This window comes from Pituophis catenifer, unplaced genomic scaffold, assembly GCF_029215685.1.
Source record: "Pituophis catenifer annectens isolate HBS135680 unplaced genomic scaffold, rPitCat1.0.hap2 SCAF_4, whole genome shotgun sequence".
Lineage (NCBI taxonomy): Eukaryota > Metazoa > Chordata > Lepidosauria > Squamata > Colubridae > Pituophis > Pituophis catenifer.
In genome coordinates, this window is record NW_027256884.1 from 25,216,317 (window position 1) to 25,243,814 (window position 27,498).

General features: G+C 39.9%; 1 protein-coding gene across 1 annotated transcript; it reads left to right on the top strand.

Annotated features, from left to right (window-relative positions):
- The first annotated feature begins 623 nt into the window (after positions 1-623).
- On the top strand, positions 624-21,366 carry LOC139316387 (endothelin receptor type B-like). The gene is made up of 7 exons (XM_070943085.1): positions 624-1,082; positions 9,540-9,652; positions 11,277-11,481; positions 13,269-13,418; positions 14,037-14,170; positions 15,309-15,417; positions 17,708-21,366. Exons 1-7 carry the CDS (start codon positions 624-626, stop codon positions 17,837-17,839), a joined length of 1,302 nt encoding a protein of 433 aa, XP_070799186.1. The 3' UTR covers positions 17,840-21,366.
- Positions 21,367-27,498: the final 6,132 nt, after the last annotated feature.

The following is a 27,498-nucleotide window of genomic DNA, read 5'->3' on the forward strand; positions in this document are numbered from 1 at the left end:
ACGATGATGATGATGATTTTCCCCTCCTGGAAGCCTGGGAAAAGTAGAGTCCCCAATTTTATATCAAATTAGAATAAAATGAGCCGGAAGGGACCTTGGAGGTCTTCTAGACCAGCCCCCGGGGAGCTCAAAGCAGGAGAACCTCTACCGCGTCAGATAAGTGACTGTCTAGTCAAGGCCGAGGTCTGCGCCCCTTCCCCCCCCTCCCCTCTTTCCTCAGCACTGGCTTCACGCCCGCCAAAGCCTCTTCAAAGCAGAGTCGCTCCGAGTTGTGTTTACCCAGGAAGCGACGTTTCTGAGGCCGAGCGAATCGCCTTCTTTCCAGGCATCCGCCTCTCCCCGGGTTTTTTTTTTTTTCTTTTTCTTTTTTTCCCCCCCGACAGCGCGTAAAGCCGGGGTCGGTCAGACGGCTCGGCTCGCTCGCTGGCTCCGGCTGGGCGCACGTGCTCCGGCTTGGCTGCGATTAGCCGCTGGAGGACCCCGCTGCCAGCCGAAGCGAGGGGATCCTTAGCAGCTGCGCCTTATCCTACGGGTGGGTTTTTTCTCTCATAGGGTTTCCCACCCACCTCCACCCTCCGTCCTAGCTTCGCTGCGCTTCCTTCTGTCGGAGCTGCCCTGCGATCATGGCTGGGCGCATCCTGTGGGGCTTCTGGATCTCGGCGGTCCTAGTGTACTGCGCGGGCGGCACCCGAGCGCTGGAGCTGGGCAACTCTTCGCCGCGCCTGGCCGACATCACCGCGCAGAGCCTGGCTGCCTCCTCCTGGACCAGCGCGGTTCCCGTGGCAGCTGAGGCGGAGGAAAACTTCGGGGGTTCCAACGCCTCTAGCCCGGGATCGCCTGGCGGGGCTCCCCCTGTTTACCCGATGTGCCGCAGCAAGACGGAGATCAAGAATACTTTCAAATACATCAACACGGTGATCGGTTGCCTGGTCTTTGTGCTGGGCATCATCGGCAACTCCACCTTGCTCCGGATCATCTACAAGAACAAATGCATGAGGAACGGCCCCAACATCCTCATCGCCAGCCTGGCTCTGGGGGACCTGCTGCTCATCCTCATCGACATTCCCATCAATTTGTATAAGGTAAGGGATGATGGCAAGCTGGGATCCAAGAGATTTTTTTTTTTAATTGCAATACTAATAAGACAGTGGTGAAATCTAAAATTAGGTACTACCGGTTCTGTGGGCCTGGCTTGGGGGGGGGGTAATGTGAATGTGACTGGGTGGGTGTGGCCATTTTTTTTTTGTTTTAGTTTTAAAAGCATTTTTTCTACAACCTCTTCAGGTAAAAAAAATGCTTTCAAAAGGCTCTGACGATCCCAGCTGAGTTGCCTGATCGGCAGAGGCTTTTTTTTTTCTTTTAAATGCCTCTGATGATCAGGCAACTCATCTTGGATGTCAGAGCCTTTTAGAAGAAAAAAGGGTTTTTTTAAAATGCCTCTGATGATCCAAGCTGAGTTGCCTGACCAGAGAGGCTCAGCTGGGATCTCAAAAAGCCTTTGAGGATCCCAGCTGAGCCGTGCAATCATCAGAGGCTTTTTTTTTTTTTTACTTTTAAAAGCATTTTTTTGGTGGAAGAGGTGGTAGAAAAAATGCTTTTAAAAGTAAAAAAAAAAAGCCTCTGATGATTGTGTGGCTCAGCTGGGCATGGGGGGAGGGGCCCAGGGATTTTTGCTACCGCTTCTCTGAATCACCTGTGTCCATCGCTACCGGATGGGCGATCCGGTCCAAACCGGGAGCATTTCACCCCTGTAATAAGAGACGGTAATACCCCCAAACCACACAGTAATACAATACGACAGGATACTTTCAATCGTCCCTCTATAGAAAGCGGTAAGGATAAGGGAAGGAAGATGGGCTCTTCTCATACGATGCAGAAAATTCAGGCACTGCTGTGCCTATTTCACTCAAAATCTTCCTGAATAAGGCCACCACTGTTGTATCATCTGCATGCTTCACAATATGGTTGGTAGCAAACCTTGCACAACAGTCATGGGTCAGCAAGGTGAACAATAGTGGACTTAGGACACAGCCCTGAGGAGAACCTGTGCTAAAAAACATGGTGCTAGAAATATTAGTCCCAACTTGCACATACTGGGGTCTATCAGTGAGAAAACCAAGAACCAAGTTGCACAAATAATAAGAATAATAATACCTCAAAGGTGGAGTATTAAAGAACAATATGAAATCCTTGAAAGTCTAAAGAAATAAGGACCAATAATATAAAGTTTTCTTTCTATAATGGGGAATTTCAGTGTACATTATCTCACATTTAAAATGCTATTTAAAATGCTACAAAGATGCCTTAGATAAACTTTGGGAACTGCACATAAATAGTCAAGTCTAGCCTCCTCTAGTAAAAACCCTCCCTCTGATGGAAATTAGTTTCCAAGGTACAAAAGTCATGGGGCTTGTTTTATACCAAGTTAACAGGGCCAACTAGAAAGTACCGAATGCTATGATATTATTTGGGTTTGAGTCCTCTCAAGTTGCTTAATCACAATGTCTAGCATCTTTTCTCACCAGCTAGTTAAACTAGCTTAGGTTATAGGAGTTAGGATTCAGTGGTGAAATCCAATTTTTTTTACTACCGGTTCTGTGAGCGTGGCTTGGTGGGAGTGGTGTGGCTTGGTGGACGTGGCTTGGTGGGCCTGGCAGGGGAAGGATACTGCAAAATCTCCATTCCCACCCCACTCCAGGGGAAGGATACTGCAAAATTCCCATTCCCTCCCCAGTTCTGGGGGAAGGATATTGCAAAATCTCCATTCCCACCCCACTCTGGGACCAGCCAGAGGTGGTATTTGCCGGTTCTCCAAACTACTCAAAATTTCTGGTACTGGTTCTCCAGAACCTGTCAGAACCTGCTGGATTTCACCCCTGATTCAGTCGTATCTGGAGACACATAAATTCTTCTAGTCCAGAGGTCTTCAAACTTGGCAGCTTTAAGACTTGTGGACTTCAAATCCCAGAATTCTCAATCCAGCATAACTTCTGGGAGTTGAAGTCCACAAGTCTTAAAGCTGCCAAGTTTGAAGACCTCTGTTCTAGTCTATGTCAAAGCAACCTTCCCTTAATGTGGTGCCTTCCAGGTTTTATGAGTTTACTAGGGGAGCTATCAACTGAGCCATCTATTAATCACTTACCTTGAAAGAATTTTAAGACAGATTTCCTCCCCGCTCCCTCCATCATTTGGCGGGTTGTAACTGATTCTGACTGCCTGTTTACTGCAGCCTTTCCTAGAGCTATTTGTACTCTTTGTTCAGTTTTGAAAGATTTTATGTTTTCCTTTCTTTCAAGCTGCTGTGATTTTTTTATTTTTTATTTTTTGGTCACAGCAAAATCTCAAAAAAGCTCAATTCCAAACTCAAATTCTGAAAGGCATATGCCTCTACACCTAAAACAAGTGGGACAGCTTACAGTACTCCTAAAAATTCAAATTAATAGTCATTTTAAACTAAGCTACATTCACTAGGAAACTAGTATTTGTCACTATTCAGTTTGAAGCCTTAGTTGACTTCAGGGGATTTCAAAGCTCTTAAATCTTCTATTTTCTCTTGCTCCCATCTAGATAAGTGTATTGGCTATCAGTTCCTCATATCTCCTATCTCTGTGACTTCTGCATTTTGCCTTTAACAGCCTGGTATCTGTTTATCAAAGCCCTTCCGTCCTCTAGAATAGATTCATGGCTTTAGCAAAATTTGTCTGGAATTAAGGGGTTTTTTTCTGCGTGGCTGCTGCCAAATATTCCCTATCCTATACCTACTAATAGTGATTATGCCTGTGTTCCATTTTCGTTCATGTCTGTCTCTCACTAGATTTTGATCTCTGGCTTAGTTTGTGACCGTGCATTTCAGTCTAGGGTGGCAAGGTGATATTTTATGCAAATATCTGAGTCGGACTGCAAATTAAGAGTGCAACATTTGATGAAGCAGCTCTAGGCCAAATGGGCCATTGGCTGCTCTTCCTGAAAAGTTTGATAAGTGGTAGTTGCTTATTTTTTGTGGATTAGAAGGCATGCAATTACAAAATACCACATTTTGCAATGCTAGCTTGCATCTTGTATTTATGTTACATTCTTGCTAAAGCCTTCATAAAATGATAGATTAATAATAGCAATAGCACTTAGACTTATATACTACTTCACAGTGCTTTACAGACCTCTCTGAGTGGTTTATAGAATCAGCATATTGCCCCCCAACAATCTGGGTCCTCGTGATTAAAAAGCTCAGATTTCCCTGCTTTATTGTTCCTACATCAATTAAATCTGCTGTCTCACATCTGTATAGATCAATGCTGATGGTTAGCATTCAGGTGATATTTATAAAAGTATATGGCAACTTTTACATATATTTAGAGTAATGTCACTGCTCTATTTTTTCAAATTATTCTTGTACCTCCTCCAAGCATTTATAAAAAAAATTGTGACTATTTGTTTGCTCTTCATGACATATTTATATAGCCTATGACGTGAATACAGTACAGGTAGTCTTTGACTTACAACCATTCATTTAAGGAGCATTCAACGTTACAATGGCATTTTAAAAAATGACATGATCAGTTTTCATACTTATGGCCATTGCAGCATCCCCGTGATCACACGGTCAAAAATCAGGCAGATGGCAACTGGCATATATATTTATGACAGTTCCACTGTCCCAGGGCTGGCTTCCGACAAACAAAGTCAATGATGGAAGCTGGATTCATTTTAATGACTATATGATTTGCTTAACAACTCCAGTGATTCGTTTAACAATTGTGGAAAAAAGATCATACAATGGGGCAAAATTCACATAACAACTTCCTTGCTCAGCAACATAAATTTTGGGCTTCATTGTGGTCATGAGTCAAGGACTACCTGTACACAAAGATAGATCAGCGTGTGATCTCATTACTTTGTGCAGTTTTGGAAACCCAACTGAAGGGAAACTGGTATGGGCTATACCACTGTACTGTATGGCATAAGCCAATCTACCAGAAGCCAAAAATATTAGGTGACTATTGGGTCCTTTAGGGCTGTACAATATTTCAGACTGAATTTTAAAAATGGTGTTTCAGAGCATCTGGACAGTAACCGTGATATTTGTCTGCAAATCTTTAAAGTAGTTATGATGCTTTCTGGGATGACATACAGTAGGAGCTGGTCAGAACAGCTGCATGGTTTGTGATAAGCAGCAGTTGATTTTAAAAGTTGCAGAAAAGTTTGTTCACATCCCTTTATGCTTTGAAGTACCACACAATCCTAATATATTTTAGCAATGTCAGGATCACTGTGACTACACCTTTGATATTTGCCATCTCTGTTTGCTAAGTCCAAACATCCTCTCTCTGTTGATTCTATCAGGATGATAAGGATGTTGTGATTGAAAAGTACTATTAATGTTTTTTCTTAAGTCATTACATCTACCTGAGCTTGGTTCATCTTGTTTGATCATTTAATCTAATTCATACTTGGATCGTGAAAATATGCTTACCTCATTTTATCCTCCTTTTATTAAAGCTTCAGCCAGAAAACTCTTAAAAGAATTTTCCCCAATTTGATGTTCTTCAAAGGTATTCAATGTCAACTTCTATAACCTCCAGTTAGCATAGGACAGGGGTCTGCAACCTTAAATACTCAAAGAGCCATTTGGACCCGTTTCCCACAGAAAAGAAAACACTGGGAGCCACACTGGGCATGGCCAACTCGATGGGTTGAGAAAGAGTGACTGGCCCAAGATCATCCAGCCACCTTTCATGCCTGAGGTGGGACTAGAACTCAATCTTCATTAGGTACTAACTATGCAATATTTTAGATATGAAGGAGTAAAGGTATTTGGAGCACATGAAACACTCATGTTGCATCTGCTGGCAACTCTACAAAGCAGATGTAAGTAGGAGTAATGGAACCACATCGCATGCTGCAATATATTCCTAGGAAATGTTTAATTAAAGAAGTTGCTGCCAAATATTACATGGCTGTCCTTGCATGCTCCCTATCAGTCTTTCCTTTCAGTTGCAAAGCACTTCACTACATAGCTTGAGTCGGGTCTGCAACAACTTGCCGCAGCCAACTCACCACAGCCAACTCACCATGGCCAACTCACCACAGCCAACTCACCACAGCCAACTCACCACAGCCAACTCACCACGGCCAACTCACCACGGCCAACTCACCACGGCCAACTCACCACGGCCAACTCACCACGGCCAACTCACCACGGCCAACTCACCACGGCCAACTCACCACAGCCAACTCACCACAGAACAAGAGTTACAAGAGTTGCAATATCAAAGAAATAGTGGAGTAGAATCATTAAAGAAAGGAAGCCAAAAGAGGGACAAAATGAACTGTGAACGACCAAAATTAAAATATGTTTTTAATTATTTTATATAATTAAATTGAATTGTCCTGCAGCAAGTTGCCTTGTGGTAAGTTGGCCATGGCAAGTTGTCCCATGGTGAGTTGGCTGTAGCAAGTTGTCCCATTCCAGCCTGGAGTTAGCGCTACTCATAGCTGGTTGCAGAACATGCACTATTCAGGAACAATAAATGGGGTTGGCCATTACTCTCAGCTTGGTTTTTAAGCCACCTAATAGTCCTCTATCCCTCTGCCCTTGGAATCATTATGATCTTTTGCTGGTGCTGGGAAGCCAGATATTTGTATCTGCAGAAAAAGAATCCATGGATGGAGAATGAAAAGCTATAGTGTTTGGTTCTGCCAAAACTCAGAATTTAGGATTACCGTATTTTCCGGCATATAAGACGACTTTTTAACCCACGAAAATCATCTCAAAAGTCGGGGGTCGTCTTATACGCCGGGTACCCGAATCTGAGTTGCTGGCGCTGACCGATGACACTTTGGGAGCGCCGGCAACATTGAGGGGAAGCTGTACTCCGAATTAGTTCCAACCTACAAGAGGGGCCCACGAGAAAGGAACGCTTCCCCACTCTACCCCGGAATTCGGGTCACCTTCCTTCCTTTCCCAGCAGTCCACGGTGAAAGCGGCGCCGCGGTCGACCTGGGCCAGCGCCTTGCACACCTGGCTCTGCGTCTCCATTATGAGAAGCTCCATCTCGACAAGGCTGCATGGGTGAAGGAAAAAAACCTGGTACAAAATAGCCCTCTTGCCACTACACGTAGCATAGCCCATTACCTTTCTCTACAGTACAGCAACAATACATACAGTACAGCAACAGTACATACAGTATAGTATACAAATATAACAATCAAGACCCCATCATGGCTCCACCAGCAAGAAGAAAGAAATATGAAGCCAGTTTTAAACTTAAAGTTGTAAACTTTGCCATGGAACATAATAACTGTGCTGCTGCAAGACAATATGGAGTAACAGAAAAGATGGTTTGGGACTGGAAAGCAAATGTAAAAGCATTAAAGAGTATGCCAAGGGGTAAGTGTGCATTAAGAAGAGGCACCCCACATTGGCCAGAACTCGAAAAACATGTAGCAGACATGGTGAATGAGCATCGCCAAAATGGTTATGTAGTTACACGAAATAAAATACGTTTGTTTGCACTTCAGTGGGCCAAATCTAACCCAGATCACAGCAACAGATTTAAGGCCACTGTATCCTGGTGTACTAGATTCTTGGAAAGGCATAATTTGGTTCTGAGGCAAAAGACAAAAATTGCACAAAAATTACCTGCAGATCTTGATGCCAAAGTAAATAGTTTCCATCGATATGTAATAAAACAGCACAAGAAACATGGCTATGCGTTAAGTAGTATCGGAAATATGGATGAAACTCCAATGAATTTTGATATGATTGGAAATAAAACTGTCCATCCAAAAGGTGAAAAAACAATTTTAATTAAAACAACAGGACATGAGAAGTCCAGTTTTACAGTGGTACTAGCATGCACAGCTGATGGCTCCAAACTGAGACCAATGATTATTTTTAAAAGAAAAACAATGCCGAAACTAAAGTTCCCTGTTGGTTGTTTTGTACATGTGAATGAAAAAGGCTGGATGGATGAAGAAGGGGTAAAGCTATGGCTTGATAATATATGGAGCAGGCGACCAGGTGGACTTATTCAAAAACGTAGTCTACTGGTGTGGGATATGTTCAGGGCTCATTTAACTCCCAGCACCAAGCAAAGGCTTGCAAGAATAAACACAGATGCGGCAGTTATTCCTGCAGGATTGACATCGTTGGTACAGCCACTGGATGTGTGCCTAAACAAGCCATTTAAAGATCGCATTCGAGAACAGTGGAATGAGTGGATGGTTAGCGGTGAAAAGTCATTCACAAAAGGAGGAAACATGCGTGCTCCACAGTTGGATGTTTTGTGCAAGTTTGTCATAAAAGCCTGGAATGATATTGATGCAGAAACAGTAATCAAGTCTTTCAAGAAGTGTGGCATATCAAATTCATTAGATGGTATGGAGGACGACTACTTGTGGCAAGATGAAGAGGAAGCCGAAGCTGAGACCACACCATCTGATACGGAATTAGATCCATATGATGACTGCCTTACAAATGTATCACAAGATGTCCTTGATGTACTTATGATATCAGATGACGAACAGAAGGATTTTGAAGGCTTTTAAAGGGAAACTGTCACGCCAGCAAAACCTGTAAAAATAGCTTGCAGTTATGATGGGCGTTACTGACTCGCCAGGGACTTGCCCGGCACTGGCTCTCTATTGTTTGTTATCTTCCTCCTATCATAATCAGTTCCAGTTTGGTTGACAGCTTAGAAAACAAACAGCATGGCAGCTCCCATGGGTTTATTGTCTTATCCTTCCTTTCAGCTTTAGAGTGAATTAGGAAAAGTTTAATCCAATTGCACTGTTTTATGTTGACATGTTTGATGACAAATAGCCTTATGTTTATAAGTGACAGTTTTCCTGCTAAGTACCTGCGTGTCATAAGCATTTGAATTAAAATTACCATATTGAAATCAAATCTGATGTTTTTTAATTTTTATTTGGTGTGCGTTGGAAGAGGGGTAGTCTTATACGGCGAGTATAGCCCAAACCCTATATTTTAACAGGAAAAGTAGGGGGTCGTCTTATACGCCCAGTCGTCTTATACGCCGGAAAATACGGTAGCTTTCCAGAATCAGTCCTACCTCTGTCTTCCTCTTTCTTAGTGAAGAGCCATCTGAGAATGCTATTACATTATTTTTCAAAAGCCAAAGGAGGAAGTTAAGTACACTGGGCCAGTGCACTTTCCTCCCATAGCAATGGATGACCTCATATTGATAGATGCAGATGTCTTCCAAAACATTATGAATTTTTTTCCACCATCCAAATTTGTGATAGAGATATTGAGATTAATGTAAATCCCAGTGATGGTTGTATGAATAGATCTTTCCAGATTAAGCCTAATTCATGCACTGCAAAAGAGTAATTCTAAACAGCTGGTGATGTTTTAAGAAAAAATAGTATCTTCTAGACTTCAAAAATGATTTCCTTGTTTTCAGATGCCAAGGTTAAGCTTCCAAGAATTGGTAATTTTTAGCATAAGATTAGTTTAGCATGTGTTGTCTTTCTATTCTAAAGTTTGAAATGCTAAGCATATCTTTTTCTCTCCACAGCTTCACGCAGCAAAATGGCCTTTTGGAGTTGAATTGTGTAAATTATTCCCCTTCTTTCAAAAGACGTCTGTCGGCATCATAGTGTTAAGTTTATGTGCTCTCAGTATTGATAGGTGAGAAAACAGTTCTTTTTGTCTTTTTTAAATGACGTATTGGAAGTGAAATATTAAGACACAGAATACGTAGATGCACACTAACAAAGGGACCTTAAGAAATAAATGGGGGTGTGGAATTAAAAAAGGAAGAGATAATCTTCAGTATTAATTAGAAATAACAAACATGAGAATGGAATATTTATAAACTTCCTAATCTTCCCATTTTCTCCCTGGAGATTCAATACGTTTCTACAAATGCTGTTTGTTTGGAAAAATAAGCTTTGAGAAATTATTGAAATAGAACTCACACGAAAATAAAGATCCCAAAGTAAATAGAGGATTAAAAAAACCTGCTAATAAAACATAAATAAGAGCATTATGGAAAATATTGGTAGTGCATTCTTCCCTTCCATTTATTTCACTAACTACTACATACTGTAAATATTTGTAACTTTGTCCATTGGACTTGGAGATGAATGCTGTTATCTATTTAAGTAATTTCAACCATTTTTTAAATAAAAGTATTTTTTGCCAACTGTAGAACTACTACCAAGGAAAGACTTGTTTGGCCTCTGATGAGATTTGAAAAGCTTTTGCTAATTGGAGCACCTCTGACAAACTGGAAGTTGTCATACCCCACCCAAATAGTAGGGAAAATGGCAGAGGGGGCCTTGCTCATCTCAGTCTAATGAAAGCAATCCATGTGATATAAACATACAGTAAACAATCACAGAGATGGTATTTTTATGGTACATTTTATGTTGAGCATGAAATATATCTTGATTTTAGTATTCCATATTCCAGAGCCAGTTTGATTCTCTTCCTAATTCCTTTCCTGGTCCCTTAATTGTCATTCCAAGCTATCAGTATATAATTCTCAGGCTTTATGGCCTTCACGGTCATGCCTCAGCTCTCTGATCACCCTAGTTATAGAGTTGGAGATAAAGGGGAGCATCAGGATAGATAAAGGAATTGCTCAGAGCCTGCTAGGATTTAACAATGGACAGCCTGGATTAGCAAAATTACTTTCATCTCTCTCTCAAAGCTCTGTGCCTTCTTCAGCTACTGCTGCAGTAATAGGATATTCGTCTGCTACTTCAGTAGAAGTGGAAGTTCAAAATTCCATGAATGGAGAATAAAATACAATTCTTTTCTGTTTAGTATGACCTCTTCCCGTACCTGAGCACAACCTTGGCATAGAGAAAAACCCACATCCCAAGTGTTTGATGTGGCTTGCATTGTGACATAGTAAAGTTGAACTAAACCTATATAAAAAAAAGGGGGGGGGAAGAAGCCAAAATTGATGGTCCCTCACATCAGTCGAAAAGAACAAAATGTTACCCCGATATACTATAGCATATACCAGCATGAGCAGTGGGCAATCTGCCATCCTACAGATATTTCTGAATTCCATCTGCTGTCATCTTTCACCATTGTCCATGCTGACCAGAGTTCACAGAATGGGAATTCACCAACATCTGAAGAGATACATCTTCTAAATAATGGTTCTTCCCAAATGATCTGGTTTATTGTTTATCTGCCACATATAATGTAATCAATGGCCCAGAATTATAGCATTTCTGGTGCAAAATATCCACAGAGCACTACATTAAACTGACCAGGATCTCTTTTTTATATTTAGATATCGAGCTGTTGCTTCATGGAGCCGTATCAAAGGAATTGGCGTACCAAAATGGACAGCAATTGAAATTGTTTTGATCTGGGTTGTGTCCTTTGTTGTAGCTATTCCTGAAGCTATAGGCTTTGATGTTGTTACTACATCATACAGAGGGCAGAGGCTGTCTACTTGTTTACTTAATCCCCACCAAGAATCATCTTTTATGAAGGTAACATGCAATCATCTATTTCTGTAATTAAATATTAGTGCTGTGTAATGTTTAGGATTTAGTTGCAAATAAGTATTTTGGTTAGTCCTGGAAGAAGACATGACTGTTTTAAATAGTAGGAGGCATATGCTACAGTTGGACTTCCATGTGCTTTAAGTCACCTTTTTGGAATCAAATCGAAAACATGTAGTCTCCATTGCCTGAATTGAATTTATTTATTTGTTTATATTCTTCCGTTCAAATAAGAAAAATGTCTGAAGGGATTCAGAGACATTAGACATGTAATAATACATCAATTCCATGAATATGAGTAAATAAGAGAAATTGTGGTTTTTCAAATTTTTAAGCATAACTCTTTTTTTAATCTTAAAATTTCATCTTAAAAATATAAAATCCAATTTATTCATTTTGTTTAAAGTAGCCCAATTCTTTCCATTTAAAATTCCTGTCCTCTCAATATTCAAGGAATCCCTCAGAACTTGTGATTATCCTAACTGGGCCTTTATCAAATCCAAAAAACCCCTCCAACATTACAGACAAAGAAGAGAACAACAAACGTAGCAATGTTGTCATTCCGTACGTGGCAGGGATATCTGAAAAGCTCAGGAGGATTTTCAACCAACACAACATACACCTACACTTTAAACCCAAGAATAGACTAAGGCAGAAGCTTGTCCACCCCAAAGATAAAACCCACAGATACAACCTGAGCAATGTGATATATACAATACAATGCAGCGAGACATGTGCATTGGTGAAACAAAACAACCACTTCACAAGTGCATGGCACAACATAGGAGATCAAACCCATCAGGACAAGATTCAGTGGTCTATCTGCATTTGAAAGATAAAGATCACTCTTTTGAAGACAGCAAAGTCCACATTTTGGATAGAGAACCACTGAAAGAGGGGTAAAAGAATCCATGTATGTTAGAATTGAACACTCATCCCTGAAGAGAGAAGGAGGAATATGACACCATCTATCTCCAATTTACAATGCAGTCCTTGTAGCAGTTCCAAGAAGATTCCACGACCAATTGCATCCTGATTCAGGTGACCCTGAGGGCAAAGATAACCCCCAAGTGGTCAATCCTTCCATCCCCCCACCATCCTATCAGAACTTATCATTCCATCCCTCCACCATCCAGTCTCAACTGTTAGTATCTATCCTTCCATCTCTGCCCTGCTCCCATCAGAACTGATGAAGCTTCTTGGATGAGAAGCGAAACATTTTCTTCTTCTTCTTCAAGGAAAAAACAGTCCAGCTGCCTTTTGAAGAAAAAAAAGCATCTTTGGGGCAACTATGACCTGGGTGACTGATAATCTTCACAGACATTCCGCATCAAATAGGTTCCTGGACAGCCACTTGTCTGAAATGGTTTAGGCCAGGGTCTCCTGCTTGAGCAGGAGTTTGGACTAGAAGTCTTCCAAGATCCTTTCCAACTAGTACTCCAGCTAGTTGACCAGGATCAAAAAATGGAAAGACTAGTGGAAAGAAGCTGACAAAATTCTAATCGAAAATGATTGCAGGAATAAGAAGGATTCTACTGGTATATCATGGTGAAAAACTTCCTCCAGGATGACTGGACACCATTGTTGCTTTGAGTTTCTGGTAAGTTCATGGAGCTCCATTTTATTGATAGATCTACTTTTTTTCTTAGCACTGATCCCTTGGCATTCAGTGTTTTGTCAATTGCTAATTTGCATATATCCTTTACCGCCAATTACAAAACAATGTCTTAACCCTTCTGATTTTTTTTCTCTTCCCTCCCTCTCCCTTCTCTCAGTTTTACCAGGTAGCTAAAGACTGGTGGATTTTTAGCTTTTATTTCTGTTTGCCACTGTTAATCACTGCTCTTTTCTACACTCTGATGACCTGTGAGATGTTAAGGAAGAAGAGTGGGATGCAGATAGCATTAAATGACCACCTGAAACAGGTAAAAGCAGAAATGAAACCTCTGTCTTATTTGAAAGGTGTATAATACTGGTATCATGGGTACAGTTTCAAACAAAATTAAAGTTAAAACTTAAACAAAATACATTTTTAATAAAGTTCCCTTCCCAAATTTCCTCCAGAACCATTGCCATTTCCTATAATGATACAAAATAAACAGTAGCTAAGTGAGACACTTGTGTGAATTGTGCCCCATTTTATGACCTTTCTCGCCACATTTGTTAAATGAATCACTTCAGTTGTTAAATTAGTAACACCATTGTTAAGTGAATCCAATGGGTTTCCCCATTGACTGCTTGTCAGAAGGTCGCAAAAGGGAATCACATGAGCTCGGGACACTGCAATTGTCATAAATATGAGTCAGTTGCCAAGGGTCTGAATTTTGATCACATGACCCTGGGAATGCCGCAATAGTCATTAGTGTGAAAAACAGTCATAAATTACCTTTTATCAGAGCCATTGTAACTTTGAGCGGTCACTAAATGAACTGTTGTAAGTTGAGGACTTAAGTTCTGTAACAAACCAGAAACCATTAATAGCCGTTAATATAGTCAACTGTTTATTTACCTTTATTCCCAATTGTGTGTTTCTTTGCTTTCAGAGACGTGAAGTAGCCAAAACAGTATTCTGTTTAGTGGTTGTTTTCGCATTGTGCTGGCTGCCTCTTAATCTTAGTAGCATATTGAAGTTTGCGCTCTATGATCCCCGCAGCCCAGACAGGTGTGATCTTTTCAGGTAAGACTGTTACAGCTTGAAATGATGCTGCAGAGCCAGATTTTGTGCTCTATCAGCTGTATGTAATCACTGCAAAACATGCAGGATTCCCAACGGGACTGAAGTTCTGTCAAAAATAAGTTAACTTAATGCTGTGTTAAAATCTGACTTTAGAAAAATTATTTTCTCTTAAATCAAAAGAAAATCCTTTAAAGTTCAGGACGAAAAATAATCAGTGTAACATCATATTGAATGTCAATAGTTCCCTGCGTTTCCTATAGGAGATGCTTCTTTATGGTTCTAGCTGATCTTAAATTCCCATCTGTTCTCCTAAAGAGGACATGATATATGCTTCTAATATATCTTCTACTATTGCTCACTACTCCATCTGGGACATTATATATACTTGTTAGTATTTCATTCTAGTATTAGTGGTCAGATCTTGCCAATGTTATAAAGAACTGTCTGGAAGATATACACAGATGCAATTGATTCCTGGAAGATTCCTGAATAATAAGCACAAGGATAGAACTTTTTAAATAAGGTTGAGACAGTACGTGTAGGAATGCAATGTGCTTTTACATAAAAGGCTGGAAAACCCTTCTCTTCCCTGGATTTTCTTAAAGACCATTGAATGCTTTAAGAACTTTTAGGAATTATGAATCCCCTTACCTATTCAGGGCAGGAATGCATCTTGGAGCCCTCAAGATAGTATCTTCTGAAAGGTTGCTTCTCTAAGTGTTTCCTTTCCATTGAAACTGGTTATGTACTGATCCATAAATTTACTTTCACTAATGATGGAATCAGTTTTCTTCCAAACAGGAAGAGTTCAATCAGATGATTGCTTAAAAGATAGCCCTTTACATTTACTTTTTCTGATGCTGCTTTCCCACAAAAGCAATTCCTAACAAAACCTTCTGTTTTGCCTGCACGTGCAAAAGATCACAACACTTCACCAGTTTTGACCTTTCCCTACTTCTTGTTATTTTCACAACAAAGTCACAATTTACTCGCTGTGTTTCATGATCAAGGGAGCATTTGGGATTCCAGAGTCATTCCCCCCAAAAACCTACTATATCTGTGTTACAACATTATGTTGCCTTGGTCATCAAGTAATCCTTATTATAATAAACCTTCAATCTTTCGGTTTTGGGTACAGGTTTTTGCTGGTGATGAACTACATTGGAATCAATATGGCATCTTTGAATTCCTGCATCAACCCAATTGCTCTCTATTTGGTGAGCAAAAGATTCAAAAACTGCTTTAAGGTGAGATCTGTTTATTAAATCGTATTACAAATGAAGCTGAATGGCATCAGATGAAACCTCTTGCTGAAGAAATTTAATTCTGTCTTTTAAAAAATGCCCATTTTTCAGTCACAAGCGGTCACAGTAACTAAAAACAAAAGCTTTATTTCAGAAGAAATGTTCTTTGCAATTAGGCAATCTAGAGAAGTGGGTCATTCACCAGAGTGCAACAGTGAATCATAGAGGTCAAGAATAAGGAAAAGTTGCTTTTCTGTAGAAAATAAATGAGAAGCTTCCTTAGATCTGCAGAATTCACATGTCCAATATTTCCAATACCCATTGAAACTTTATATTCTCTTATAAGTTTAAATAATTGTTCATTCACAGTCCAAGAAAAGTCCTAGATCAGAGGTGGGTTTCAGCAGGTTCTGACCAGTTCTGGAGAACCGGTAGCAGAAATTTTGAGTAGTTTGGAGAACCAGTAGTAAAAATTCTGACTGGCCCCATCCCCATCTATTCTCTGCCTCCTGAGTCCCAGCTGATCGGGAGGAAATTGGGATTTTGCAATAACCTTCCCCTGGATTGGGGAGGGAATGGAGATTTTACAGTATCCTTTCCCTGGAGTGGGGTGGGAATGGAGATTTTAATGCCCACCAAGCCATGCCATGCCCACCAAGCCACACCCACAGAACTGGTAGTAAAAAATTTTGAAACCCACCACTGTCCTAATGTTTCCATACACCGTAGTTTACAGGACATTGTCCACAATATTGAAATAAGGATGAAATGGATACAGTGTTTTGTGCTACTGATTGATAATGAGTTTTATTATTTTAACTGGAATCTGGAATAATTGAGTTTTGTGATTTCCTTGCCTAATGGACAAAGTTTGGCAAAAGATTGAGTTGGCTATGGGTAAACCAAAGGAAATTGAAGTATTCCATTCAGCAAGTAGCTTTCTGTAGAGGAGGTAGAGGTTGCTAAGAATGAATTTATTTATATCTCAGTAGAAAACTAAAATACCCAGAGTTTCTTTGAATGAAGCTGGAAAAGAATGAAAGCTAAATAGGTAGAATAATTTCCTCTTGGATTACCCTAAGTAGAATAAAGCAAAAGGAATTTATCAAATGTTCTTGTTTTTGCTATTAATCTGAAACTTTATTACAGGTTTGAATATGACAAAATGATACCCTCTAGTCCTTTCCTATCTGAACAATATCAACATTTAGAAGCTCAGAGTCTTGTTTATAATGCCTTTCTGTGTAGAAACAGTGCTTTGGATTATAACCAGCCATTGCAGGGAGAGGTCTAAATGTGAGCCTTTTTGATTATGAGTCTGTTTGTATGGAAAATACAAAAATGTTGTACAAGAATGACAGACACAGTGTGCAGTAAAATCTCTGAAAAGGGTTTTTCTCAATACACCAAAAATACATAATACCATAAGATTTTGTTCTTTTCAGGGCAATACTTTCTTATTTTGGTAAATGTTACTAAATACTACATATTAAAAGATAAAAACTAACCCAAACTGAAAAAAACCCTAAAAGGATAAAAAGGAAAATTAGAAAGAAAAGAAAAAAAAATGAAAGAAAAAGAAAGAAAATATAGTGAAGAAAAAGAAATACATAAAGAAACAATGTCCTCCTTCATCACAAGTATAAACAATATTGGTAACTATTGAGAGGCCCACGAAAATGACACTCACAGGAATATAGAGTTCATGTAGGACAGGCTATCTGTGTTAAGGGCTGTGAGAAAGTGAAGAACCCCCATGAGAGATCAGAAAGAGATGTCTCTTGTCTGTCAGGACTGTTGCTGTTCAAAGTTTAAACTTTAAAGTTAAAGTTTAAACGCAGCTGCAAAAAGACTCTGGAAAGAATATGTGTCATCTCCGCTCTTTCATAATCAAATGGTCGTGAAGATTGGACAGGGTGGGTGGGTGGATATTTTTTTTTTATTGTTTGCTTACTTGCTTGACTCCCTTGGAATTTTCAGGTTCTGATTTCTGTGAAAGAACCGCCAAATAATGGTTCTGTATTTTAGAGCAGGGGTCCCTGACCCCCCAGATGGTGGGCCGGCAGGGGTCCGTGGCATGCCAGCAACCGGGCTGCGCAAACAAGCAAAGCCCCATCTGTGGGATGCAAGCAGCATGCGAAACCACGCCCCCTCCGGTTCGCGGAAAAACCTCTGACCAAGGAACCGGTCCCTGGGGCCCCAAAAGTTGAGGGCCACTGTCTTAAAGAGCTAGACAAATGTATAAATGCACATACAAACAGCCTTTCTAATGAAGAATCCTTCTGCTTTACAGTCGTGCCTTTGTTGCTGGTGTCATTCCAAAGACATGCTATCCCTGGAGGAGAAACAGTCCTGCTTAAAGTTCAAAGCAAATGACCACGGATATGACAATTTCCGCTCCAGTAACAAGTACAGCTCATCTTAAGCAAGAAAGCTTGGACTCGGCTATTGCGGGATATTGCCAGGCTGTAAAGACGAGGACAGTTAAGCTGAAGACAACAGATTCTGCATAGTAGAGGAAATTGAGCTATCTAGGAAGGAAGTTTGAGATTCTCACAGAAATCTAAATATTTACTGACATCTTAACCATGCCCAGTGTTCCTAATCATTTGAGTCAATGTTGCTGGGGGGGTTGGGGAGGAACTGCAGTTGTTTAAGCACTTAAATACTTCCAAACAGTAATTGCCAAATCATTCTTGAATCTTTACATGAAATAATTGTATTCATCAAGGATCCCAATTAATAATTCTTAATATAGAATTGTATGTTGATTATGTTTCGGGCAATACCACCTATCTCTATTATTTTTTAAAAGAAGTTTTACTTTCCTGTAAACTTCATAGGTAAGTACGGTATGCAAGTGTAAAATTTTATTCCACCTGAAATGTGCAGTTTGTAGCACGGTGCATCCAGGACATGGATCATGCTGGTATAAAACAGAATCAGTAAGAATTTTTCCCATACTAATGAAGGAACTTAAAGAGTCATAATTAGTCTTAAAGCAATTTATTATTACTTTTTAAAGTAAAATTTTCATCTGGAGTGATAAATGAACTTTTTAAAGGCTGGAAAAATGGCCATCAGCCATTAATATCTGGGTCATCTCCTGCTCTACTTAAGGTTTTAGGGATAATCTTGCACTGCTTGTGATCCCCAATGGTGTACTTAGTCCTTCTGGAAGTAATCAGAGACCCAGGAGTGGCTTCTAGGCCCTACTTTAAACAAGCAGTACCCTTTGGCATGGTGTGTCACAAGCTGTGGTGGACCAAGCAATGAAAAAAACAGGCAGCATTAGTATGGCATGAGTGCAACACATGAGACCAGCTTTAGAATTAATATAGTGTAAATATCAGGCTTTTATTTTATTCTTTCTGGGGAAAAGTATTTCTAAATCTTATAGCAAATGTGTGTTCTGTCCCCGTCTCTCACACATGCACACAAACAGACAGCCGGGGGTTAAATAAACTGGCAGACAACCAATTCTTTCGATAAGAGGATTGGCAGCAACCCAGTAGCTGCTTGCCAAGTACTTTACTCATAAACAAGATATACACAGTTCAAGAATTGTCAAGTCCAGTCCGTAATTCAATCCAAGGCAGATAATGTTGTTTCCAAAGATACAATGTGACTTGATAGTAGTTAGTTTTGTCCATCACAGAGTCTGAATGGCCACCTCACCCCCTTATATCCCCTGTGGGGTGTGGTCCAGTGACTCAGCTTAATCTCTGGCACGCCTCCTTTTCTGTTGCATGCACTTGTCTCTCCGACGCTGGCGTGGATCCAGCCAAGACTTATCTCCTTCACTGTCCAACTGTGAGGAGATATCTGGCTCCTGGCCAATCTCTTCTCCTACAGGAGACACCTGAGGCATTGCCAGAGAGGAAGGTCCTGGAGAGGGAGGCCTGGCCAACTCCTCTCCTTCATGTTCGGAGCCTTCTCCCTCCGATAAATCGGCCTCGGGGGTCGGAGCCACAACAATGTGTGCATAAAGTTCCAGAAGCAGGAAAGGCAATAGAATAAGTTTTCAGTCCCCTGCCGACTTACTTTGCCCTTTCCCAGTGTTGGTCAAACTGACCGAACTATGCAAAATAATAACCAGTGACGTAAAATTAAAACAATTGTGCAAATTTGCTTAATTTATGCAAAATACAGATTTTTTTCTCTTATCACATTTAAACAGCCGGCACATAGAATTTCATTCTGTCTCCCCCCTTTTTTTTAACCAGGTAGCGCTACCGAGATTTCAAATCTTTGTTCCCTCGACAAAGAGAAATACATAGCTCTTTCTGTAGATTTTTAACGATGCATTGCTGTTGCTATGGCAGACCAAGCGCATCTGTCACAGGAAATAACTACCATCAGTATTAGTCTGAGTCATGTGTAGAAACATGGACAGACCTGCATTCAAAAGGAAAGCAGGGATTCCCCCCTATTATTTCTTCCTCTTCTTCCTCTAAATCTGCCTTGAAAAGGCAATAAGAAATTCCCTAGTTCTTTGGATCCTCCTGATCTTTTAAACTGGCTATAGATCTGGTAGTAGATCTCCAGTAGCAGTATTCACTTACCTTCGCTACCGGTTCGCAAATGTGAGCGCACGTGCCACTTCTGCGCATGCACAGAGTGTCTGTGATGACATCCGGGTAGGTGGGCGGAGCCTCCCGCCGCTGCCGCTACCGGTTTGCCCGAACCGGGTAGAACCGATTCAATACCACCAGTGTATATCCCTCACTTTTCCTTATGAGACATTTAATTGCATCTGTGTAAATATTCCATTAAGCCATAATGAAAGCTATAATAATAAACAGTAAAATCTGGGCTGGTCCCAATATTGATACCATTCATTAGTCAGAGAGATAAATACAACGGTGTTCTGCTCCACAAATAGTGAAGTTTTTGTGTTAATACTGCTAGTTAACCCAGACATAAGCTTAGTATCAGTATTAAATAATATTGTTTTAAGTTATCAAAGAGGCTGTATAATAACCACTCCAACCTGTTGTCCTGCAATCCAGAAAATCTAGAAGAAAACAGATTATTGAAGGCTTCCCTAAAAGGTTAACATTGTGGCAGGATCCACTATCATTAATGAACCTGGTAGAGTGAGGTATCACTCGGAGGATTATATTTGGAGTCTCCTTGAGGATAGCCAATTCTTTCTTTCATGAAGAAACAAAAAGATTATGACTTTCTATTCAGACACAAAATGTCTTGGACCAGTCTCATGCTTTGCATGGAAAAGTGAAAATAGGACAATTAATTTTTTGTTTTTTAAATGCATTTGCTCATACCTCAGTTTTTGAGATTAGATACCTGCGTTGTAGGATTTACTTCTAAATAAACAAACATAGATTTGCATTGTGAGGGAAAGTTCACCTGGAGTTTCTCCATATAGCAGAAGATACTCCTAAAGCTGATCTTTTCCTGCAAGGGATTACATTGTTATAGTATCAGCCACTTCACTTGGACCCCATTTCAAAGTGACAAAACGTGACAAGTTTATTGTCTTCTGGTTACAGATGACTATTATTTTCAAAAGTTCTGTTTTACGTATTAATTCACAGGTGCACAACCTTGGTCCCTCTAGCTGTTTTAGTCTATTAAGTCCTTGATCCAAGCCTTAACTAATCAAGTTATCTAATAAGTGATTATATAGTATGAGTTTTAGTTTGGATCAAAACTGTTACATGAAATGGTAAAGCTAAAAATAAGTGGGCAAAATTCTTAGATGTCATTTAGGCAACATGAAGTCATGTTCTCAAACTTTGAGATGGAAGTATTTATACAGGGAGTAAAGTTGGTGTTTATCCTGCACTTAACACTGACAATTGTTCAGTACTTTTAATTTCCATTAATCTGTTCAGTATTACTGCTATTGGTTATAGCATTACAGTACCGTACACATATCATTGTAATTCTTTTTATAAGATAGATTGTATTATTGAGCTGTATTTTTACATTGTATTGCTGTATTTTTACAATGCACTATGTTATGGTTCAAATCTGTTAAAAAATTATTGTGTAGAAAACAATTTTTGTAGCTTGTAACTTGTGATTATCCAGTGCAGAGGTTTTACACATTTCCTTTTATGTAAGAATTTGGCTAAATATGAAATAGAATTTAGTTAGGTTTATATAGCAGAATCAGAGGATTTGTGCTCCCTAATTTTAGCCACATTCATACTAAATATATATGTATATACTTCATTTTTTCCAATATTTTAATAGCATATCTTTACTTTTTCTATCACGAACACTTTGTAGTAATATGAAGTATGAGATTCAGATAACAATAGAATGTGCATGTAGAAATTGGAATTTCTAGATTTTTTTAAAGGTTTTTTTAGTTTGCCTTATTTTTATAAATAAATTAGATGATCTATAATTCTTTTTTTTTTAAAAAAGAGTTTTCCCTTTCCCTACAACCGTATCCCTAGTTGTACAATGTCCAACTGCTGTAGATAAGGAAGGGATCCAATCTGTGTGGGAAGAAATTAAATTTTTAGCTTCTATAATTACTAATTTCATTATTCAGTGTAACAAATTCAGTATAATTGTCAATAATAACTCAGGTGAGTGGAATCATATAGAGTAGCTCCAGACTATCCAGAATTATTTTTTTAAAAATTGTAGAGTTGTTCTTTTTTATAGTATTCCCTGTAACATTGTTTGAACCAAGGCAATCAAACCAGTCAATCCTAGAGGAGATCAACCCTGACTGCTCCTTAGAAGGCCAGGTCCTGAAGATGATACTCAAATACTTTGGCCACCTAAGGAGAAGGAAGGACTCACTGGAGAAGAGCCTAATGCTGGGAAAGATGGAGAGCAAAAGAAGAAGGGGACGACAGAGAACGAGGTGTCTGGATGGAGTCACTGAAGCAGTCGGCATGAGCTTAAATGGACTCAGGGGGATGGTAGAGGACAGGAAGGCCTGGAGGAACATTGTCCATGGGGTCGTGATGGGTCAGACACAACTTCGCAACTAACAACAAAGGCAAACTTCATCTTGATGAACTTCTTTAGAAAAATTACCAGTGTGCATCAATGGAGGAAAAATATCCATAAAGAATTTGACAGGGATACAGCTGATCGTTGATACAAACATTGGTTTAACAGGTTAAACAGATGTTAAATCCTTTAGCAGGCCATGACGTATGTAACTCCATCTCAAATAGGGAGAAGAACGATTGCTGATTCCAACTGTGACAACTTAGGAAGCAATGGGGTAGCACATGGATTTCAATTACCAGATCATTCTATAACAGAAGAGTTTTTTAATCTCTTTGTTTGCCTCTTACTCAAAAAGCTTCAGCTCAAATACATAATGTGTAGCATGCAAATAATATTGTTACATATTTCTATGGAGATTCTCAGTCATGCGGGTCGTGGTTGTCCCAAAGGTGCTTTTTCAAGAGGCAACTGGACTTTCTGGTTTTTCTTTGAAGACGTTTCGCTTCCAGTCAGAGCTGAAGGAGCTTTTTGGATAATAAGTGAAACGTCTTCAAAGAAAAACCAGAAAGTCCAATTGCCTTTTGAAAAAGCACCTTTGGGACAATATCGTTACATAGTTATTGCAGCCACATATGGTTTTATCTTAAATAACTTGAAACATAACTGAATTGGAGCAACTGAATTGGAGAAAAAGCTGATGTAGGGCTGCCGCTGCTGGGTATAGTAACCAAGGATTCAAGATTTTCAAGGAACCGGGATCGTGTAATTTTCACCCAGCTTCTCTCTGGAGTTTAACCCCAAATTAATAGGAAGAGAACAAACATGAGATAATTCAATCTCTCACAAACTTCCTGTCAAGACAATCTTAGAATAGAAAAACAGAGTTGGAAGGGACCTTGGAGGTCTTCTAGTCCAACCCCCTGCTTAGGCTTCAGACCACTTCAGGCAAATGGTTATCCAACACCTTCTTCAAAACTTCCAGTGTTGGAGCATTCACAACTTCTGGAGACAAGTTGTTTCACTGATTAATTGTTAGGCTCAAACCATAACCTAACACTGACTGTCAGGAAATTTCTCCTTAGTTCTAAGTTGGATCTCTCCTTGATTAGTTTCCACCCATTGTTTCTTGTCCTGCCCTCAGGTGCTTTGGAGAATAGCTTGGCTCCCTCTTCTTTGTGGCAGCCCCTGAGATATTGGAACACTGCTATCATGTCTCCCCTAGTCCTTCTTTTCATTAAACTAGACATACCCAGTTCCTGCAACCGTTCTTCATATGTATTAGCCTCCAGTCCCCTAATCATCTTTGTTGCTCTTCCCTGCATTCTTTCTAGAGTCTCAACATTTTTTTTTACATCGTGGTGACCAAAACCGGCTTTCTGGTGGCTTTCCTCTCCTCACTGGGATGGGGGAGGTATGTTTGCTGATATTGTCTGCTCCAAGATAATGGCTGTTTCTTGCAGCAGCTTCAAGCATTTTGCACATGAATATGCAGTCATGGAGAAGGGAAAGGCTTACATCAGGAATGTTGATTCAGGAGTCTGTTCCTGCTATCTGGTCTTTGGAATCTGGCCTAAGCATCAGTCACTATCAGTCACTAGGCAAAGGATGAGACATCTTCATTCCCCAGCAGAGAGGGCTTTAAAAGCAAACAGGAAACTCAGCACACAGGAATCAAACACAAATTTCTACGCCCTGTGATTTCCTTTCTCTACATGAGCAGAATTTCTCAGATGTCCCCTCCCTCACTTTACTGGAAAAGCAGGATCAAAACCATAGAATGTGGGAAAAGGATTTTTATCAATCAGAAGAGAGCTGGAAGGGACCTTGGAGGTCTTCTAGTCCAACCCCCTGCTTTTTCCTTTTATATGCCTTCTAGGAGGTTTTCATCCTTGGTTTTGTGCATTTCTAAAGAGATGTAGTGATCTTTGATATATAACGCAACTCCAGCTCTTGTTTTGTTAGGTCTGTTTCTTTTGAATAGTTTGTATCCTTCCATCAGTACATTCCAGTGGTGAGTTTCATCCCACCAAGTTACGGTAATGGCAAATATATCAAACTCCAAATGTATCATCTTTCAAAAAAAAAAAAAAATTCTGGGAAGTAAAAGGGAGGAATACCATACCTGTCTTGCAAATCTCCTGTTGCAGCAGGAAATGTAAAAATATTAATTCAAATAAATGTCCTACTTGCAACATGCTAGTTTCTTGTTGCATAGGATGAAACCTAGTCATGTGAGGAGCCGGATCTAATTGCTAAACTACTGGGAATACTATTGAAGTTGAAAGAACAATTAATCAGTGGAACAACTTGCCTCCCAGAAGTTGTGAATGCTCCAACACTGGAAGTTTTTAAGATGACGTTGGATAACCATTTGTCCGAAGTGATGTAGGGTTTCCTGCCTAAGCAGGGGGTTGGACTAGAAGACCTCCAAGGTCCCTTCCAACTCTGTTATTCTAAAGCATATAAATATAATGAGAAAGTGCTGATGGCTCCACCGTGCGGCTAATGTAGTAATAATGCTAACTGCATTGGTAATGAAGAAAAATTCCCTGGCTTATAAAATACAGGTAGTCCTCAATTTACAAGAGTCCATTTAATGACCGTTCGAAGTTACAACGGCACTGAAAAAAGTGGCTTATGACCATTTTTCACACTTACGACCGTTGCAGCATCCCCATGGTCACATGATTTACATTTGGATGCTTGACAACTGGTTCATATTTATGACGGTTATAGTGTCCCCAGGTCATGGGACCACCGCCTTTTGCAATCTTCTAACAAGCAGAGACAATGGGGAAGCCAGATTCACTTAACAACCGTGTTAGTAACTTAACCACTTCGGTGATTCACTTACCAAATATGGCAAGAAAAGTCATAAAATATACATAAACATAAATTTTGGGCACCATTGTGGTCATACGTTGAGGACTACCTGCTGGGAGGGATGAATTTGTTGATCTTCCCTCCCCCCACAATTAAAGCTAAACTCTCCCTCTGCCCTCCTGGCAGAGGGAGAGGTTGTATGTATGAGGCTGGGTCTTTGCAAGCTTTAGCTGTCTATCTCACTGCCTGCAGAGTCCAGGTAGGACTTAAAAGACTAGACCAGTGTTTCTCAACCTTGGAAGCTTGAAGATGGGTGGACTTCAACTCCCAGAAACCCCCAGCCAGCACTGGGAGTTGAAGTCCACCCATCTTAAAGCTACCAAGGTTGAGAAACATTGGACTAGGTCATAGACTGTCCTCTACAGGCAGTCAGACAGACAGCTAAAGTTTGCAAAGACCCAGCCTCCTCCATTTTCTAGCTCAAATTTTAGAAATGACTTTTTTTTTCTTACTTAATAAATAAAAATAGATTAAAAAGATAAAAGTAAAAAGCTGCAGAAGGATTTTCTTTCCTTGTTGGCTTGGTTCTTCTACTCTTCAGCCTGGAGTCAAGAAAAGATTTTTAAAGGGGTATTGGGTTGGAGGATAGAGAGAGAGAGTTTAGTTTTAGCACCTAATTGGGGTATGGGGGGGTTTCCAAGGGAAGATCGACAAGTCCATCCCTCCCAACTTTTTTAAAATTGAAGTAATGTACATTTAATAAATTAGTGTCTTCTCATAAAATCCTGATTTGAAGTTACCCCCAAATATATGTATGCATAGTTTCCATTTCATAGAACTTAACAATCCAGAGTTTTCCCTTAAGACTCAACACATTTTAACACATTATGCTAAAGACTCGGAACAATTGAGAAGTCCATAAAGCTGGAAAAGATGGAAGGAGAAGAGAAGGATAGCCAGTATCAAGGTGAATGGGCTTGATCACAGCAACAATGAGTACCCAATTGGAAGAACTGAAGGACTAGATTGTAGATAGATCACCCTGGAAGTCTATATGGTTGTCAAGAACTGATTCTGACTTGATGACACACATTGTTTCTCTTAATACCCAGCAAAAATCTATCAAAACAACTATGATTTCCTGCTCTTGAGCAAAGTTATTGTCCATCTGACTCACCAAACTGCAGTGAATGTCTATGGAGATTCTCGGTCATCCAGGTCATGGAAAGAAACACCTTAGGGACAAACTGCAGTGAAGTATTTGATTTAGTTTAAAGTCAAATCAAGTGCACTCTTCTCCTATCCAACAATATAAGTTCATTGAATGACATTAGTATTTAGTTATAACTCACTTTTCATTCAAAATTCAAAATAGCCATGTGAAGATTTGTACATTGGGGAAACAAAACCACTTCATAAACCCATGGCACAACATAGGACCGTGATGGTGAACCTATGGCACGCGTGCCACAGGTGGCATGCGTAGCCATATCAGTGGCCACGCCAGCTCAGCTCTGGCGCGCATGCCAACTGATTTTCGGGCCTTCTGGGCCCAACAGAAGTAGGGAAACAGGTTGTTTCCTGCCTCCGGAGGGCCTGGGGGGGGGAAAGCCCATTTTTCTTTCTTACCTGGCCCCAGATCCTCTCTATGCATCTGCGGAAGGTGAAAACAGCCTTTCCCACTCTCTCGGAGGCCCTCCAGAGGCCTGAAAGGGCCCATTTCCCAACTCCCGGTGGGACAGGAAGTGACTTTTTTTGCTGAGCCTCCAGAGACTCCTAGATGAGTCAATCTTTGTATAAATGGAAGAATTAATCAAGAATGCACATATGTTTTGCTATCTTTTTTGTGCCAATCTTCACGCAGTTATTATCCTTCTAAATAGATGTAGAATAAAGGAAGATATAAGCTTATTTCTGCTTTTGAACTCGTGCTACAGATTACAAGAATGTTGTATGTTTTCCTGTTGCTATAGGGACATCTCATAAAATGTTAGAAATGAATAGGATAATCAAAACAGTTTGTTGGCGAATACACACAAAACCAGGTTTTAGTTAGTTCATGTTTTCTGGGAGTTGAAAATTCTGATCTATGATTGAAATAGATTAGAAATGATTGATAATGTTTTTCTCATTTCACAGGCAAAATCTTGTTATTTCACAGAGGAATATGAACAACTGATTTTTAGTGCCAAGTTTCTAAAAGCATAGATAAAAGTTTATCTAAAACTTGGATAAAATAATCCTACATTTTTATTGTTTCCAGTTTTGCATATCCAAAAGTCAAACATACACATTTAAAGAACAAGCAGATAA

Excerpts from the sequence above, each read along its gene's own strand:
- LOC139316387 (XM_070943085.1), top strand. The coding sequence starts at position 624 with ATGGCTGGGCGCATCCTGTGGGGCTTCTGGATCTCGGCGGTCCTAGTG. Across the intron at positions 9,653-11,276 it reads TGTGCTCTCAGTATTGATAG|ATATCGAGCTGTTGCTTCAT; the intron begins GTGAGAAAACAG and ends TTTTATATTTAG. Across the intron at positions 14,171-15,308 it reads GACAGGTGTGATCTTTTCAG|GTTTTTGCTGGTGATGAACT; the intron begins GTAAGACTGTTA and ends TTTTGGGTACAG.